Genomic DNA, 13,619 nt, shown 5'->3' with positions numbered 1-13,619 from the left:
AATAGTCACACTTTAAAAATATGAAAAATTAATCACCCTTGTTTAAAGTAGAAAAATAATAAATCTACCAAACTTTTAAATTTTAAAGAATAAATGCATTAATAAAAAAGTCAACACTTCGAATACATCCATGTACCTCTTCAAGTTTGACTCAAACTAAAAAAGTATCTCTTCTATTTTTATTAATCAAAATCATTTTGATATCCTTTTTTATTTTTTGAGTTTCATTTTAATCATTTAAAGTTTAATATTTTTTATTTTAATATTTGAAAACCATCTATTAGAGCAATTTAATCCTTCTACTAATTTGAAGTCACATGAGAAATCATATCAATTAAAACTATCACTGTTTATGTCAAAAACTGGTGAAATGACTTATTTGGTTTTAACAGAACCACTATAAAAAGGTTACAACAAAATCTAAAATATAAATAAGACAATAAAAATTATATTTTATTTATTATCATAAGAAGAAGAAAAAAAGATGCTGTTACACAAACAAAGAGACAGAGACATTGGATGATATACATATATATAATATATACACACATCTACAGAGAGAGAGAGACACAAACATACCATCTATGTCAGATTGGTCTGTCAGAACATTAAAGAGAGTGTTGAAAGTCACATTTGAGTTTGGAAATCTTTCTCTGTCTATGACTTTGGTTTCTATTGGCATGTTTTTTACTGTCTATGGTAACAGCACAAGGCGTAAAACAGACACCACCCCTTATCACATTTCATCATCATCACTCTCTTTCCATCAACCACACTGCAAAGTGCACAACTAGAAAGCCACCCTCGTGGGCCCCACATACAAGCTGGACGGTAAAGATAACCATGCTTTTCATTTTTTTGTTTTGTTTTTGCTTTATCTCCAGTCTCTTTCTTCACCAAACGCTGTTTTCATCATTCCAATGTCATTTTACCCTCCAATATAAATGCTTCATTTTGTTTGTCTGCAGCCTTGGCTTTCCAAATGGGAATATCCAAGTTTTGTTCTTTCCCTGTCTGTTCAACCATCACCATCACCATCACCTGTTAGCTTCTGAATCTGCTGTTGAATCGAGGTGTGTGTGGACTATGATCTACCCTGTTGGTCAAATGAGTCTTGAATTGTTCTTGCTTTCTGTTTGTTTGCAGTGGATCATCTTTTTTCTATCCCTTTTAGCATTGTTATTGTCTTTTGACTTTGTTTTGCCCAAGAAATGAATGATCTTTATGGTTGGTTCTTGTTTGCACTTTGAATTTGTTCATGCTTTGTGCTTGTTTGGCGTAGATCATCTTTTTTCTCCCCCTTTTTCTTGCATTGTTATTGCCTTTTGACTTTGTTTTCCCCAAGGAATGATTGGCCTTTGTGGTTGGTTGATTGATGCTTGGTGTATTTGTTACAGAGGCTTAAATATGAGACGAGGACTCTGGGCGTAAGCTCTGTTCTGGGTATTGACTGCTATAGATTCATTTCGGTGCAGCCTGAGTGTTGTGTTGATTTTGGGAGTTATGTGTTGGGTTAGTTTCATAAAATATTTTCTGAAATTTGGTGCGTTTTTTAGTTATTAGTTTAGATTTCTTGCTAGTGTCAGCTTTCCTGCAGTGCAATTCAGTTAAAAAATTATCAAGTTGATTACCTGATTGATTTTTTTTTTCTGTTTAAATTCTTGATGTCTTGGTGGAAGTTTTATTTATTTACTTTCATCATTATTACTTGAGCAGAAAAAAGACAAAGGTTAAACCAAATAGACAAAATATGAATGCTTTTAAAGTCTGATGCACATTTTCCTTTTGAATGTTTCATAGCCAAAATAATTAGAACTTTGTGTGATTTATTTTTGGCTGTAATTACATAAAAAAGACTATAGATTTAGTGATAACAGCTGTCATTCATTGGTTTGTTTATTTGATAGAATTAAATTCTTAAATTAATTTTTCAGCATTATGGTTGAGTAATTAATACTCATGTGACTGACATCCTTGCATAACTTCTTCAAATTATGGGTACAATGTATTTGATTATTATTCTAAATCTTAGCTGTTTTAGATTAATTGCACAATGGTAGCATGTCTTTGCTTACCTTGATTTATTTATTATAGCACTGCTTCTTGATTATATACTGTTATAATAGCAAGTCATTAATGTTTTGCCACCTTAAACCTTACTAGATAAGTATTAATATATGCTCTGAAAAGAGCAATGCTATTGGTAACATAACATATATATCTCAGGATCTGAGGACTAACATAGTTTAAATCCTGGATTGCAGAATAATCTAGTGTTGGGTTAGTTGGCTGGAGTATTAGAGCCATAGACTCAATGCCAATTGTCACTAAAGATATGGATTCTGCATTTCAAACGGCAGGAGCAAACCCGTATCCTTACAACCATTTTCTTTTCAATTGTTTTATGATTTGTGTTAGTCTGTTGAACAGGTAGTAGTTATTTTGTTGTGTTCAGTTTTTTTTCATGCCCGAGCAAATAGAATCGGTATTAATTTCTGATGACAAAGGCGCCAAAACAAATAGTTGGTTTTTACTAGCATTAGCCCATGTCAATTGCAAAGGGCTTCCTCAGCCACTGGTGAATGTCTCATTGATTATGGAGAAAAAATGAAAATAAAAAGATAGGAGAATCGATTCTTGCATTGTAATCATGCTACATTCTAAAAAGAGTTGGGAAGCATATAAAATTCTTGACCTGGATGCTTGTCTCTTGACTTTTATTCTAGTTATTCCAGATTTGTGTTTCAGCTGTAAATTTTGTTTCTAAATGTATCACATTTCTTTGTTAAAGTTTCTGTTTTATACTTAGCTTAATGTTCTTAGAGGCTTAGAAATTTGGTGTATCGAGAACCAGCGGTTGGTTTCAGTGTCAAAGTCAAGCCATGGAAAATTCTATACCGGAAGTGCATACTTAGTCTTGAATGTAAGATATTGCTCACTTTATTTCCCATTGATCCATTTAAACGCATGAATACATCTCATTCAAAAATCTAACATTTCAAAGATTGTCTTCATCATGTCTTCTATAGTTTCGCTATACCCTTTTGAAATTGAACCCATTAATTTTGGACCACCTTCGGCATAATGATATTTTAACAATTCCCTGTCAGTATCAGCATATTTTTCATCTAAATTCTCCACATAAATTTGATGCAGACCTTTTTATGTGTTTGTGGAAACAGGCCGTCTTTCCGAAAATTGGCCCTCCTCATTATGACATACATTATTGGCTGGGAAGTGAAGCAAAGAAGGTTTATATTCTTTCTTTTTTAATTGTATTGCTTGTGGTGATAAAAATGTGTTACAGTTATTTTTCAGCAGGTAAATATTTTGAGGCTGTATATACCCTTAGTCTTTTTTCCTCAAATAGTTGTTTGTTCTTTTTATTCACATGATGGTGTGGTACTCCATTTTCCTATAACAATTATTGTCATGTTTCTCATCATATTTACTGTAATCAATTGTTCTGTAATCTGACAAGAGAGTGGAACTGTAAAGAAATGTATTTTATGATTTTATCGCATTTAGGGAATGTGAAACTTTACTGACTAATTTTTAGTACCAAAATTTCCTCAATAAAACTTTCTTGAGGTGTAATTTCTGTTTATCCAACAACAAAATCAAGTTTAGGGGTTTGTATTTGTTTATCTAAAATTTGCTTAGTGATTTAAATCTGGTTAAATATATCAAGGAAGGTAATGGAGACATTGTAACAAGTATCTATTCACAACATCTGATTTTAATACATTAAACAGTGAACGTAGTTTTCAAATAAGTATGAATGTTGGATTGCTAACTGTGGCTAAACAGCATGATCAGCATTGTTTCACAGTCAATTAAGTTTTGACAGGTAGATTCAAGCTTGGCATCTGAAAAGGCACTTGAGCTGGATGCAGCCTTAGGATCGTGCAGCGTTCAATACAGGGAAATTCAAGGCCAAGAATCACAGAAGTTTCTATCATACTTCAGGCCTTGTCTTATACCCATCGAAGGAGTATTTACTTCAAAGCAGGGGAGCTTGAATGGTGAATATCAAGTCCACCTGTATACTTGCAAGGGAGATTATGTTGTTCATGTGAAGGAAGTGAGTTGTTTCTGAAGTTTGATAATTAACTGCTTCTGTTGTCTGATAATGTGAATCACCTCCTCTGCCTATTTTCCTCTCGCTGAAAATTTAGTTATAGACAAGGAACTTATTGAGTCTCCACATATTACTGTATGATTTCTAGTTTTTTTTGTTGACCGTGATTTCTTTGAGGGGATCAAACAATGATTAATAACTTTAAATGAGATAATATCAATGATGATCCCTGCCGAGGTTATACATGTTACTTTCAGACTGCATAGCTCTCAGTACCATTTTCTTTTCTTTGCTTCAGACTTTCTATTGTTTGATTTATTATATTAGTAGAGCCTGTCTCTAACGCCCTTATATATTCATTAGGTGCCTTTTTTGAGGACAACGTTGAATCATGAAGATGTATTCATCCTTGACACGGCCTTAAAAATCTTCCTCTTCAGTGGGTGCAACTCTACCATTCAAGAAAGAGCTAAAGCTTTGGAGGTTGTTCAGTATATCAAGGAGAATAAGCATGGTGGAAAATGCGAAGTGGCAACAATAGGTTTGAATACACAACTTTTTTAATGCTTATTCCTGTTTTCTGAGGGGAAGATGATGCAAATCATAATTTTACTATTTGTTGTAGAGGATGGAAAATTCGTTGGTGATTCTGATGTGGGTGAATTTTGGAGTCTATTTGGTGGTTATGCTCCCATTCCTCGAGAATCGCCTCCTATTCAGGAATCTGAGGCTCCTCCTATAAAGCTATTTTGGTGAGGTTCATACACATATTTGCATAATGTTTGTGTGCATGCATCAAGGCATGTGTTGCCAAACCCTTGTCAAGATTATTTCTACGTAAAACATATGACAAGTTTAATTAACCTATTCATATTGATTGATCAATGGTCAATTAAGGGCATCACAGTTTATTGACTTACCTAAATTATTTTATTAGTTGGTTTAGTTAAAGAAATTTGTCACTCTTAGCTAAAGAATGGTTGCTTTTTCACATCTCAACAGGATAAATTTACAGGGAAAACTTTGTGAGACTGGAACCAATGCATTGAGCAAAGAAATGCTTGAGACAGACAAGTGTTATATGTTGGACTGTGATAGTGAGATTTTTGTATGGATGGGAAGGCAGACTTTATTGACTGAAAGAAGAACAGCAATCAGAGCTATAGAAGTAAGACTCTCTTCTTTGAGTTTACTTTTGTTTCGGAAAGTGTAAATATCCAAACTTTCCGGTCTGTATGTGGTACCATCATCTTATAGTCCCAAAAGAGGTAGGCTTGATTTATTGATGTCAAACTTTCACTTATAAACTCAATCCCTCCACTCCCTTGTTGACTGCAGTTCATCCCTGGCACTCGCTTGATGTTCACCTTTGTTCTGAAACTTATCTTACTAAAGAAATATATATTCTTGGATAGTTTTCTTCATTCAAAGTTACTTTTATTGTATTTGCCTTGGAACCAAAATTATTTATAAATTTTAATGATAAATCCCACCAAATTCTCGGTAGCTGTAATGGTATGACAGTTGAGTTACATTAGTTAATGTTGTCAATTGTGCTTGTCCATAAGCATTGCATTGAGGGCATTGCCTATGCTCACCATTGTGTCCATTTTACTAGGATTTTGTCAGAAACGAAGGCAGATCAATCAAGACTCATTTGACATTTTTGTCAGAAGGACTGGAAAGTACCATCTTTCGGTCGTACTTTACTAATTGGCCCAGAACAGTGGAGCTTAGGCTTTATGAGGAAGGCAAAGAAAAAGTGGCAGGTTTAGTATCTTATACACATTACTCGTGTTTAAGAAGTTTACACTTAGTGTGTTTATTATTCTTTTCTTTACGTTTGTTTTTTCTGCCCCAGCCATACTCAAGCACCAGGGTTATGAGGTGAAAGAACTTCCTGAAGAAGACAATGAACCATCTATAGATTGCAGTGGCACAATAAAAGTATCTTCTTGCTCAAAAAAACTTATGTGTCTCGGGTCCCAGTGATCATATTCTTTTTCCTGTGTTGTCTTTACTGAATAATGCAATTTCAGGTTTGGCGGGTGGATGGTGATGAATTGTCCCTTCTTTCAGTTACTGAACTTACAAAGCTTTACAGTGGAGATTGCTATATTGTACAATATACATTTCCAGGAAATGGAAGAGATGAGACGCTATTTTATGCTTGGGTTGGCTCCAAAAGTGTAATGGTAGGCACTAGTCAAGGTTTTCTATCTTCTATTAGGTAGTTTTTTAACTGTCTAAATACCCAATTATGTATTCCATGTAGTACTCAGTTCTTCAACTTCTGTAACAATGGTAAACTTTTAATCTCATCTTTTTGAAATAGGCTTGGTTGTTGTCAATAATCCTAACCCAATCTGCCCTTTTATTCAATGATTTTGTCCTGCAGGAGGATAAAACAGCTGTCGTTTCCCACATCAGTACTATGGCTGATTCAATCAGAACTAATCCAGTTATGGTTAGTGCTGTTGTTCCTCTGCCATCTCTTGTAATGTGTTGATTGAATATGTTCAATAATGATATTGTAGTTTTGGGAAATATTTGTACAATTTTTATCTTATCAATAGGTGCCAGCTTCTTATTGCTACATTATGCATATTAGGCATATTCATGTAAAAGACATATAATTTACCTGCATATTACTCTGCCTAATATATTCATTTTACATCATATGTCTGCTCAGGCTCAAATCCATGAGGGTAAGGAACCAGCTCAGTTTTTCTCAATACTTCACAGACTAATCATATTCAAGGTATGTGCTCAATATAACCTCATTTTCAAGTTGTGTTTAGCTTTAAAAAAAGTCACATGCTCCAAATTCTTCACTTTTGTTCTTGTAAGGGGGGAAACAGTTCAGGGTATAGGAACTTTATAGAAGAAAAAAGTATGGTGGATGAAACTTACAATGAAAACCTGGTTGCTTTGTTTCGAGTACAAGGTACAAGTCCAGATAATATGCAGGCCATCCAAGTTGATCAAGTAAGTTTCTATTAATTTGACTATTTTATCCATAGTGGAGTCCTTTTTACCTTTATTATATCTTTTCTCTAATTACCAAAAGTGTATACAAAGGCTTTGAGCAAAGCTATTGGGTCCTTTCGTTTTGCTAAATTGCATCAGTTGTTTCTCAGTATCAGATATTTTTCATTACTAACTATTCCAATATCCTTTTGTTATTGACTACGGACAAAGATAAGAAATACTGAAGTCCAATATATTGTGTTCTATTACTGCTGCTGCTCTATTGGTTGTTATTTATATTTGAATTTGGTTTTTTTCTGTTGTGCACAAAATGGTGGTTGACTTCAAAGCATGTTTTGTTTGCATTTTTTTACATAAAAATATTATATTATTTGTCAGTATGTGTTGACTATGTACTAAAATTGTTATAGGTTTCAGCCTCCCTGAATTCATCCTATTGCTACATTCTACAAAATGAAGGATCTATCTATACTTGGATTGGGAGTCTGTCCTCTGCCAGAGACCATAATCTTCTTGATAGACTGGTGGAGCTACTTAATGTACGTCATTGCAAATTGACATTTGGTGCTGGAATATTTTTTTAAATGATAGTCACTGAAAAGGAAACATTGAGTAATGAGTTTTTCATTTGAATTTATATTAAATTGCAAGAGAATATAGTTCATGTAATGGTGTTAACTCCTCATTTCTTGATGCAAACCTGCAGACAAAATGGCTACCTGTTTCTGTGAGGGAAGGGAATGAACCTGATGTTTTCTGGGATGCTCTTGGTGGAAAGGCAGAGTATCCAAAAGGCAAAGAAATTCAAGGATTCACAGATGATCCACATTTGTTCGCATTAAAAATAATAAAGGGTAAGAAAAACACCTTCTTAAGAAAAGTAATCTAGATCTCACTTGGTTTAGAACTATCCTGGTGAAATGACAGGGAAAGCTTGTCTAATTGATGGTTCTGTTTCTCACGCTGATTTCTTGGAATTTCAACCCAGGAGGAGACTTCAAGGTATATTGCTTCTACAATCTGAAACTGTTCATGTCAGATGTGATAAATAATTATTTGAATAACTAATACATTATTTTATTAAGTCAATAACAGAATATTATATCTGATGAAGACTGCGATAAGAACCGCCACAAGTAGCATTTCTAATATGCATCTAGATTATCAGCACTGAGATTAAAATGCCAATAGCATCACCTTGAATTAAATGTCATAAATTCTATCACTTTATATATGGCCTTTTTTGTCAAATTTTTCTTTTGCTCACATACACACATATGTATAATGTATTATTTTAACGTGATTAATTGTAGCCTTGATGTAATATTTCAGGTGAAAGAGATATACAATTATACACAGGATGACTTAATTACTGAAGATGTTTTATTGCTTGATTGCCAAAGAGAGATTTATGTTTGGGTTGGCTTGCATTCAGCTGTCAAATCAAAACAAGAAGCTCTTAATCTTGGCCAGGTACCTACTTACTATGCTTCTACACTAATTGTCACTCATGCAATTGAATCAATTTATTTTATTTTATTTATATATGGTCTTCACATAGCTGCTTCTTTTCAATACTCCACTCACATTTTGAATTCCCTCCATTAACATCTATGTTATAATTACTTTGTACTTTGTTCTTCCACTATCTTTTCCTGCACGAGTGGACCTTTGTGACAGCCACTGCAGAACTTTTTGCCAATGAATCCAAGTACTTAATGAAAAATGCCTCTATACACTATTCAAGGAAGTAGTTGTTTATACATCTAATTCATAAAGAGCCAAGTTTTTGTTTCTCCATTATTCATTAATTACTAATTATTTGACAGTCTCATCCTAGGAACTAATTCTAATTTGTCCATAAATCGAATCATGAGATCAAAGTCTACAGTTTTAATGTAATACAGACTTACACTTTGCTGCAATATGTTTTTCTTACAATGGAAACTATTATGAGCAGAAATTTCTGGAAATGGATGTCCTTGCCGAAGGCCTATCCCTTGACATCCCTATTTACATTGTAACAGAAGGTTATGAGCCACCATTTTTCACTTGTTTCTTTTCATGGAATCACTCAAAAGAAAATGTAAGTCTTCTCCCTTCAAAATTATAACTATTGATCATCATACTATATCAACTAATTTTAAGAAGTGTCATTGGTATAATGGTGGAGCATGCGATCCCTTGCCCCCACTTTCCCAAAAATAAAGATCGTTTGCCGAACTCCCTGCTAGAATCTGTTATATATATTGATGCGATATGCATATAAATGTGGTGTAATTTATGTTGATTTGTTAGTTTAGCCATAGATTATTTTGTGATGAATTTTTCAATTCTTGTATATGTAAATACTAATGCTTTTCTTGGGCATGCCTGTTAGGCAGCTTTCAAATTTAGGTAATATGTCTGTTTGTGTGTATGAATGTATACACAAGTTGATAAAATTTTATATTTAATTGTGTAACACTATTGAAAGAATTGGAAATATAGTAAAAGAGGAAGATTGAAAGTTGACATGAGATATGGAAATTTGCTTGTTTATTTATGCTTTGATGAAAATGTTTCATATACCATTCATTTTTTTGCCAATGTGCCTTGGTGGTGGGTTGGTCATGATGAGTTTGAATCCAGAAATTGTCTCTTTGCATATGCAAATAGTTAGTTTTTTTTTTTCTGGTGTTTGAAGGGGACATCTTTTTGGTGTTTCACACCTGGATTATATTGTCATCCATCTTATCAATTATTCTGAATGAATTGTTGCAGATTGTTGGCAACTCATTTGAGAGAAAGCTTGCAATTCTGAAAGGAAAAGCAAAAAGTGTGGAAGTAGGTGACTGCCTTTCATAATATCAATTTTATAAGGTTTTCAGCCTTGATCATTCCCTATTGGTTTCCATTATCCAGGGACATGCTAGAACCCCATTAAAAGCAACCTCCAGGGACTCTACTCCAAATGGTCACAGAAGCTTTTCTGCTTTCTCCAATGGACGTGGAAGAAGTAGTTCCCCTTTACCTAGCAGTGCAGGTGATAGACTTGTTTCTAGCTCTACTCCACTTACCAAGAAGCTCTTTGAAAGCTCTCCTGCCAATGACAGTGCTGGTAACAACAATCCTTCTCATCAATTTCTGATGTGAAATTATTTAGTTGAACATCAGTTAGTCAATATGTGAATGAGTTAGTTCTCTTTGGAGCTATCTACTCTAAGCTTGCTATATATATATATATAACTATTGATAAAGAGATTCTTCTTTGTTAGAATTTTCCAACAGTTATTTTAATATATACATACTGATAGTAATTATTCTCAGGTATTTTGTAACTATAATATTGTAAAGTTTCTGAGATTTTTCAAATTGCACTGACACACCAGTTCTTTTATAATTTTAAGCAAAACTCTTTATTGTTTTAAAAACATTATATTGTCATCTTTTCTGCTTTATAATGCACTCTTTTAAATTTAAAAAACATCACGTTTACATTCACTAATTAGAGAGACCATTTTAATGTTAAAAAAACAAAATTTTAAAAAAAAAACTCAAAGAGTGTATTGTAATTTACTCTATATGCACGCACTATAGAAAATCATTAAATAGAAACTAATCTTAGAGACCAAAACAATTAGTTACTATTTGATTAAATTAGAGACCATTTTATAAACTAAAAAAAACTATTGGTATATAAAGTAGTTTCTATTATTAATAAAAATTTATAAAATAGTTTCTAAATTGATATCTATCCATTAACTACCAAGGTTTTAGCTACTTACTACTTTATATTCTAAATTAGTCTTTTAGAGATTAATTTAGAATCTAAAATATTAGTCGCTAAAACTTAGAGCTAATTTAGATACAAATTTAGAAATCATTTTATAAATTTTTATTAATAATAGAAACCACTTTATATATGAATAATTTTTTAGTCTCTAAATTAGTATCTAATACAGTGACTAATTATTTTTGTCTCTAAATTTGATTAATATTTAATGATTTTCTTGTAGTGATGGATTCATTGAAATTTGCTTTTTTACAAATATACATATAAAGCATTGAAGATGTGTATTTTATAAATTGAAGTTTTCTTAAATTCTTATATATATATATTGTATAAATAATTATGAAGTTGAAATTTATTTGAATAAATTGAAATATTTCATGAGTTTGTAAATTTAATGATATGGCTGTTAAAAAATAATTAGACGTGTCGTCTCTTTCAAATATCATAATATGTTATTATGATTTTGTATAAAAATTGATTTTATAAGGATGTTACAAATTAAAAAAAAATAAAATCCAACTGTAGTAAGTACCAAATTCTAAATTAATACAGAAGGAATTTCTTCAACCACATGAAATTTGTGTGTGTTCCTTGATACACAAAATTTACAAATTTAATACTCATTTATGTTAAATATTATTAAATAAAATCAACGGTTATCATGAATTTAAATTTTGATGGATGATTATGAGATATTTAAGGTTTTTACATGCAGCCTATAGTATTGTTCAAAATTCAATTTGGGTGTTAAGGGAAATTAAGTCTAATTTACTTAGATGGTGAAACATTTATGGTAAAGTTTACAATTCAATTCAACCATCAGGAAAAGTCAAATCTCTTTTTTCTTATATATGTTGATTTAAGTTGTTTACATGTACAGCTATGGTAAGATTCAAAATTCAATCAAACATATGAAAATTTTAAGTCTCTTTTCCTTTTATATATAGAGAGAGATAGATATTGTAATTCCCTAGTTATTATTGAGAATGTGAGTTTGAGTCTGATATTGAGTAGAAATGAGAAAGTTAGCAAGATATAAGGAAGAAAACTCACAAACTCATTGTTTTAAGGTTTTGAGCTAGAAGTGATGTGAGATTTCTTATTGGTTTGTTAATGGTTCATTAGTACAAATCTTTTCATCCTTTACTTGCTATATTTTATCAGTTTGTTTTTGTTTTCCTAGAAAAACCAATGCCACAGCTTGAATCTCCAGCAACAGAACTAAGCTCATCTAATGAGTCTGCAAGTTTCACTCAAAAGGATAGAAATGTGGATGGTGAGAATTTGCCTATACACCCCTACGAACGCCTGAGAGTGGTTTCTGCAAATCCAGTAACTAGCATTGATTTGACAAGAAGAGAGGTACTATCTAAGTTAATCAATCAGTTTTGTTACCATCTTACCTTTTACTTGCTCTTGGATATGAAAATCAATATGAAAAACCAATGATAAAAGTTTATGCAGAACATTTGTTATATCCATAGACATCAATCTTGTTTTACTCTGAAAACTGACTGGAATCTAAACTTTGTGATGAATAGATATATTTATCTAATGAAGAGTTCCGTGAGAAGTTTGGAATGCCAAAATCTGCTTTCTCCAAGCTTCCTAGATGGAAACAAAACAAACTGAAGATGTCACTGGATCTATTTTAGAGCAAAGTGACTGTGTTTTGTGGCACTATATTACGGCTTTGAGAGTTTGAGGTTGAGTTTGTGAAATACGAGTCATATAGTGTACTGTTTTGCACCAACTTACTACATGTTTATTCCTTCATTTTATCTCATAATGTTGTGTTTTAAAGATGATGTTTTTGAGGCATACATGTGGAACTATGTAATGTTTTTTTTGCTTGAAGAGAAAATGTTGTATAGCATTTTTAGAACCGAATGTTCAAACATACTTGCATAGGGTTTGATTGAATATCTATGATCTATGGACTAAGGTTTCTAGTCCTTGAACACACTATCTACTAAATAGTTTCTTGCATGAATCTCTATTGTTGTTGATGTTTCATTAATGTATTTTATATTTTTTACTTAAATTGTATAACAAAGTCATGTGCAACCATGTATTTAAAGATTGATTCTTTTGCACGTGTTTCTCCTCGAAATTATAATATTGACTGATACAAATGATTCTTGGATCCCACAACAAAGTGATTGAGGATTTAAGTTATTGTGATATCTGCAACTCTATAGGTTCTTTTCTCACTCCCATACAAAAAAAAGTGAAAATATCTTTTTATCCTTATTGTCTCACTCCATAGAGTAACTTCTGAATGATGTAATTCGAACAAGCATCTGAAAAAATTTTCCGGATTACATAATCCAGAAGTTAATTACAAATTAAAAAAAACACTTCTGAAATATGTAATTTGAAATATTACAAAGAAATTTGGAAATAAAAAATTTATGAAGTGAGAAAAAAATCATATGGAGATGCAGGAAGAAACCCACCGTTTGTGTCTTTCTTTCTAGTTGCACCTCCGACTGCATCTTGTTTTCCGCTGCACCCTTTGACAGAAAAGAGAGAGAGTAAAACATTGATTTTAGTGGAAAACTTGTTAAAAGATCTCAAACACTTATTTCAAAAAGCTTATTCCTGAGTCTCATCTTTCAGAAAGCTTATTTGAAAAGGGTTGCTCTAGAAAACTTGTTTTAAAAGCATCCCATGTTCCAAAAAAATTGTTTTAGAAATCTTATTGAAGAAAAGTATTTTCTATGTTCCAAAAAAGCTTGTTATTATTGAAATATACATAAAGGATGGAGT

General features: G+C 32.2%; 1 protein-coding gene across 4 annotated transcripts; it reads left to right on the top strand.

The window, feature by feature from the left end:
• Positions 1 to 560: 560 nt before the first annotated feature.
• Positions 561 to 12,824, top strand: LOC137831437 (villin-1). Of its 4 annotated transcripts, none has more exons than XM_068639111.1 (25): positions 708 to 831; positions 969 to 1,073; positions 1,398 to 1,443; positions 2,265 to 2,370; positions 2,824 to 2,923; positions 3,183 to 3,251; positions 3,851 to 4,084; positions 4,445 to 4,622; positions 4,707 to 4,833; positions 5,084 to 5,249; positions 5,700 to 5,850; positions 5,943 to 6,028; positions 6,121 to 6,276; positions 6,480 to 6,548; positions 6,774 to 6,842; positions 6,932 to 7,069; positions 7,483 to 7,611; positions 7,779 to 7,926; positions 8,061 to 8,074; positions 8,405 to 8,545; positions 9,033 to 9,158; positions 9,836 to 9,898; positions 9,977 to 10,172; positions 12,031 to 12,209; positions 12,389 to 12,824. In XM_068639111.1, exons 4-25 carry the CDS (start codon positions 2,315 to 2,317, stop codon positions 12,500 to 12,502), a joined length of 2,709 nt encoding a protein of 902 aa, XP_068495212.1. In that variant the 5' UTR covers positions 708 to 831; positions 969 to 1,073; positions 1,398 to 1,443; positions 2,265 to 2,314; the 3' UTR covers positions 12,503 to 12,824. The 4 variants fall into 4 exon arrangements, with proteins under 4 accessions (XP_068495211.1, XP_068495212.1, XP_068495213.1 ...); XM_068639112.1 differs by having other exon boundaries at positions 1,398 to 1,512; XM_068639110.1 differs by lacking the exon at positions 1,398 to 1,443 and having other exon boundaries at positions 561 to 831.
• Positions 12,825 to 13,619: the final 795 nt, after the last annotated feature.

The sequence above is a fragment of the Phaseolus vulgaris genome, chromosome 6, assembly GCF_000499845.2.
Source record: "Phaseolus vulgaris cultivar G19833 chromosome 6, P. vulgaris v2.0, whole genome shotgun sequence".
NCBI classification, from domain to species: domain Eukaryota; kingdom Viridiplantae; phylum Streptophyta; class Magnoliopsida; order Fabales; family Fabaceae; genus Phaseolus; species Phaseolus vulgaris.
Note: the sequence above shows the minus strand (reverse complement) of the source record. Positions and strands in the feature narration are given on the sequence as shown.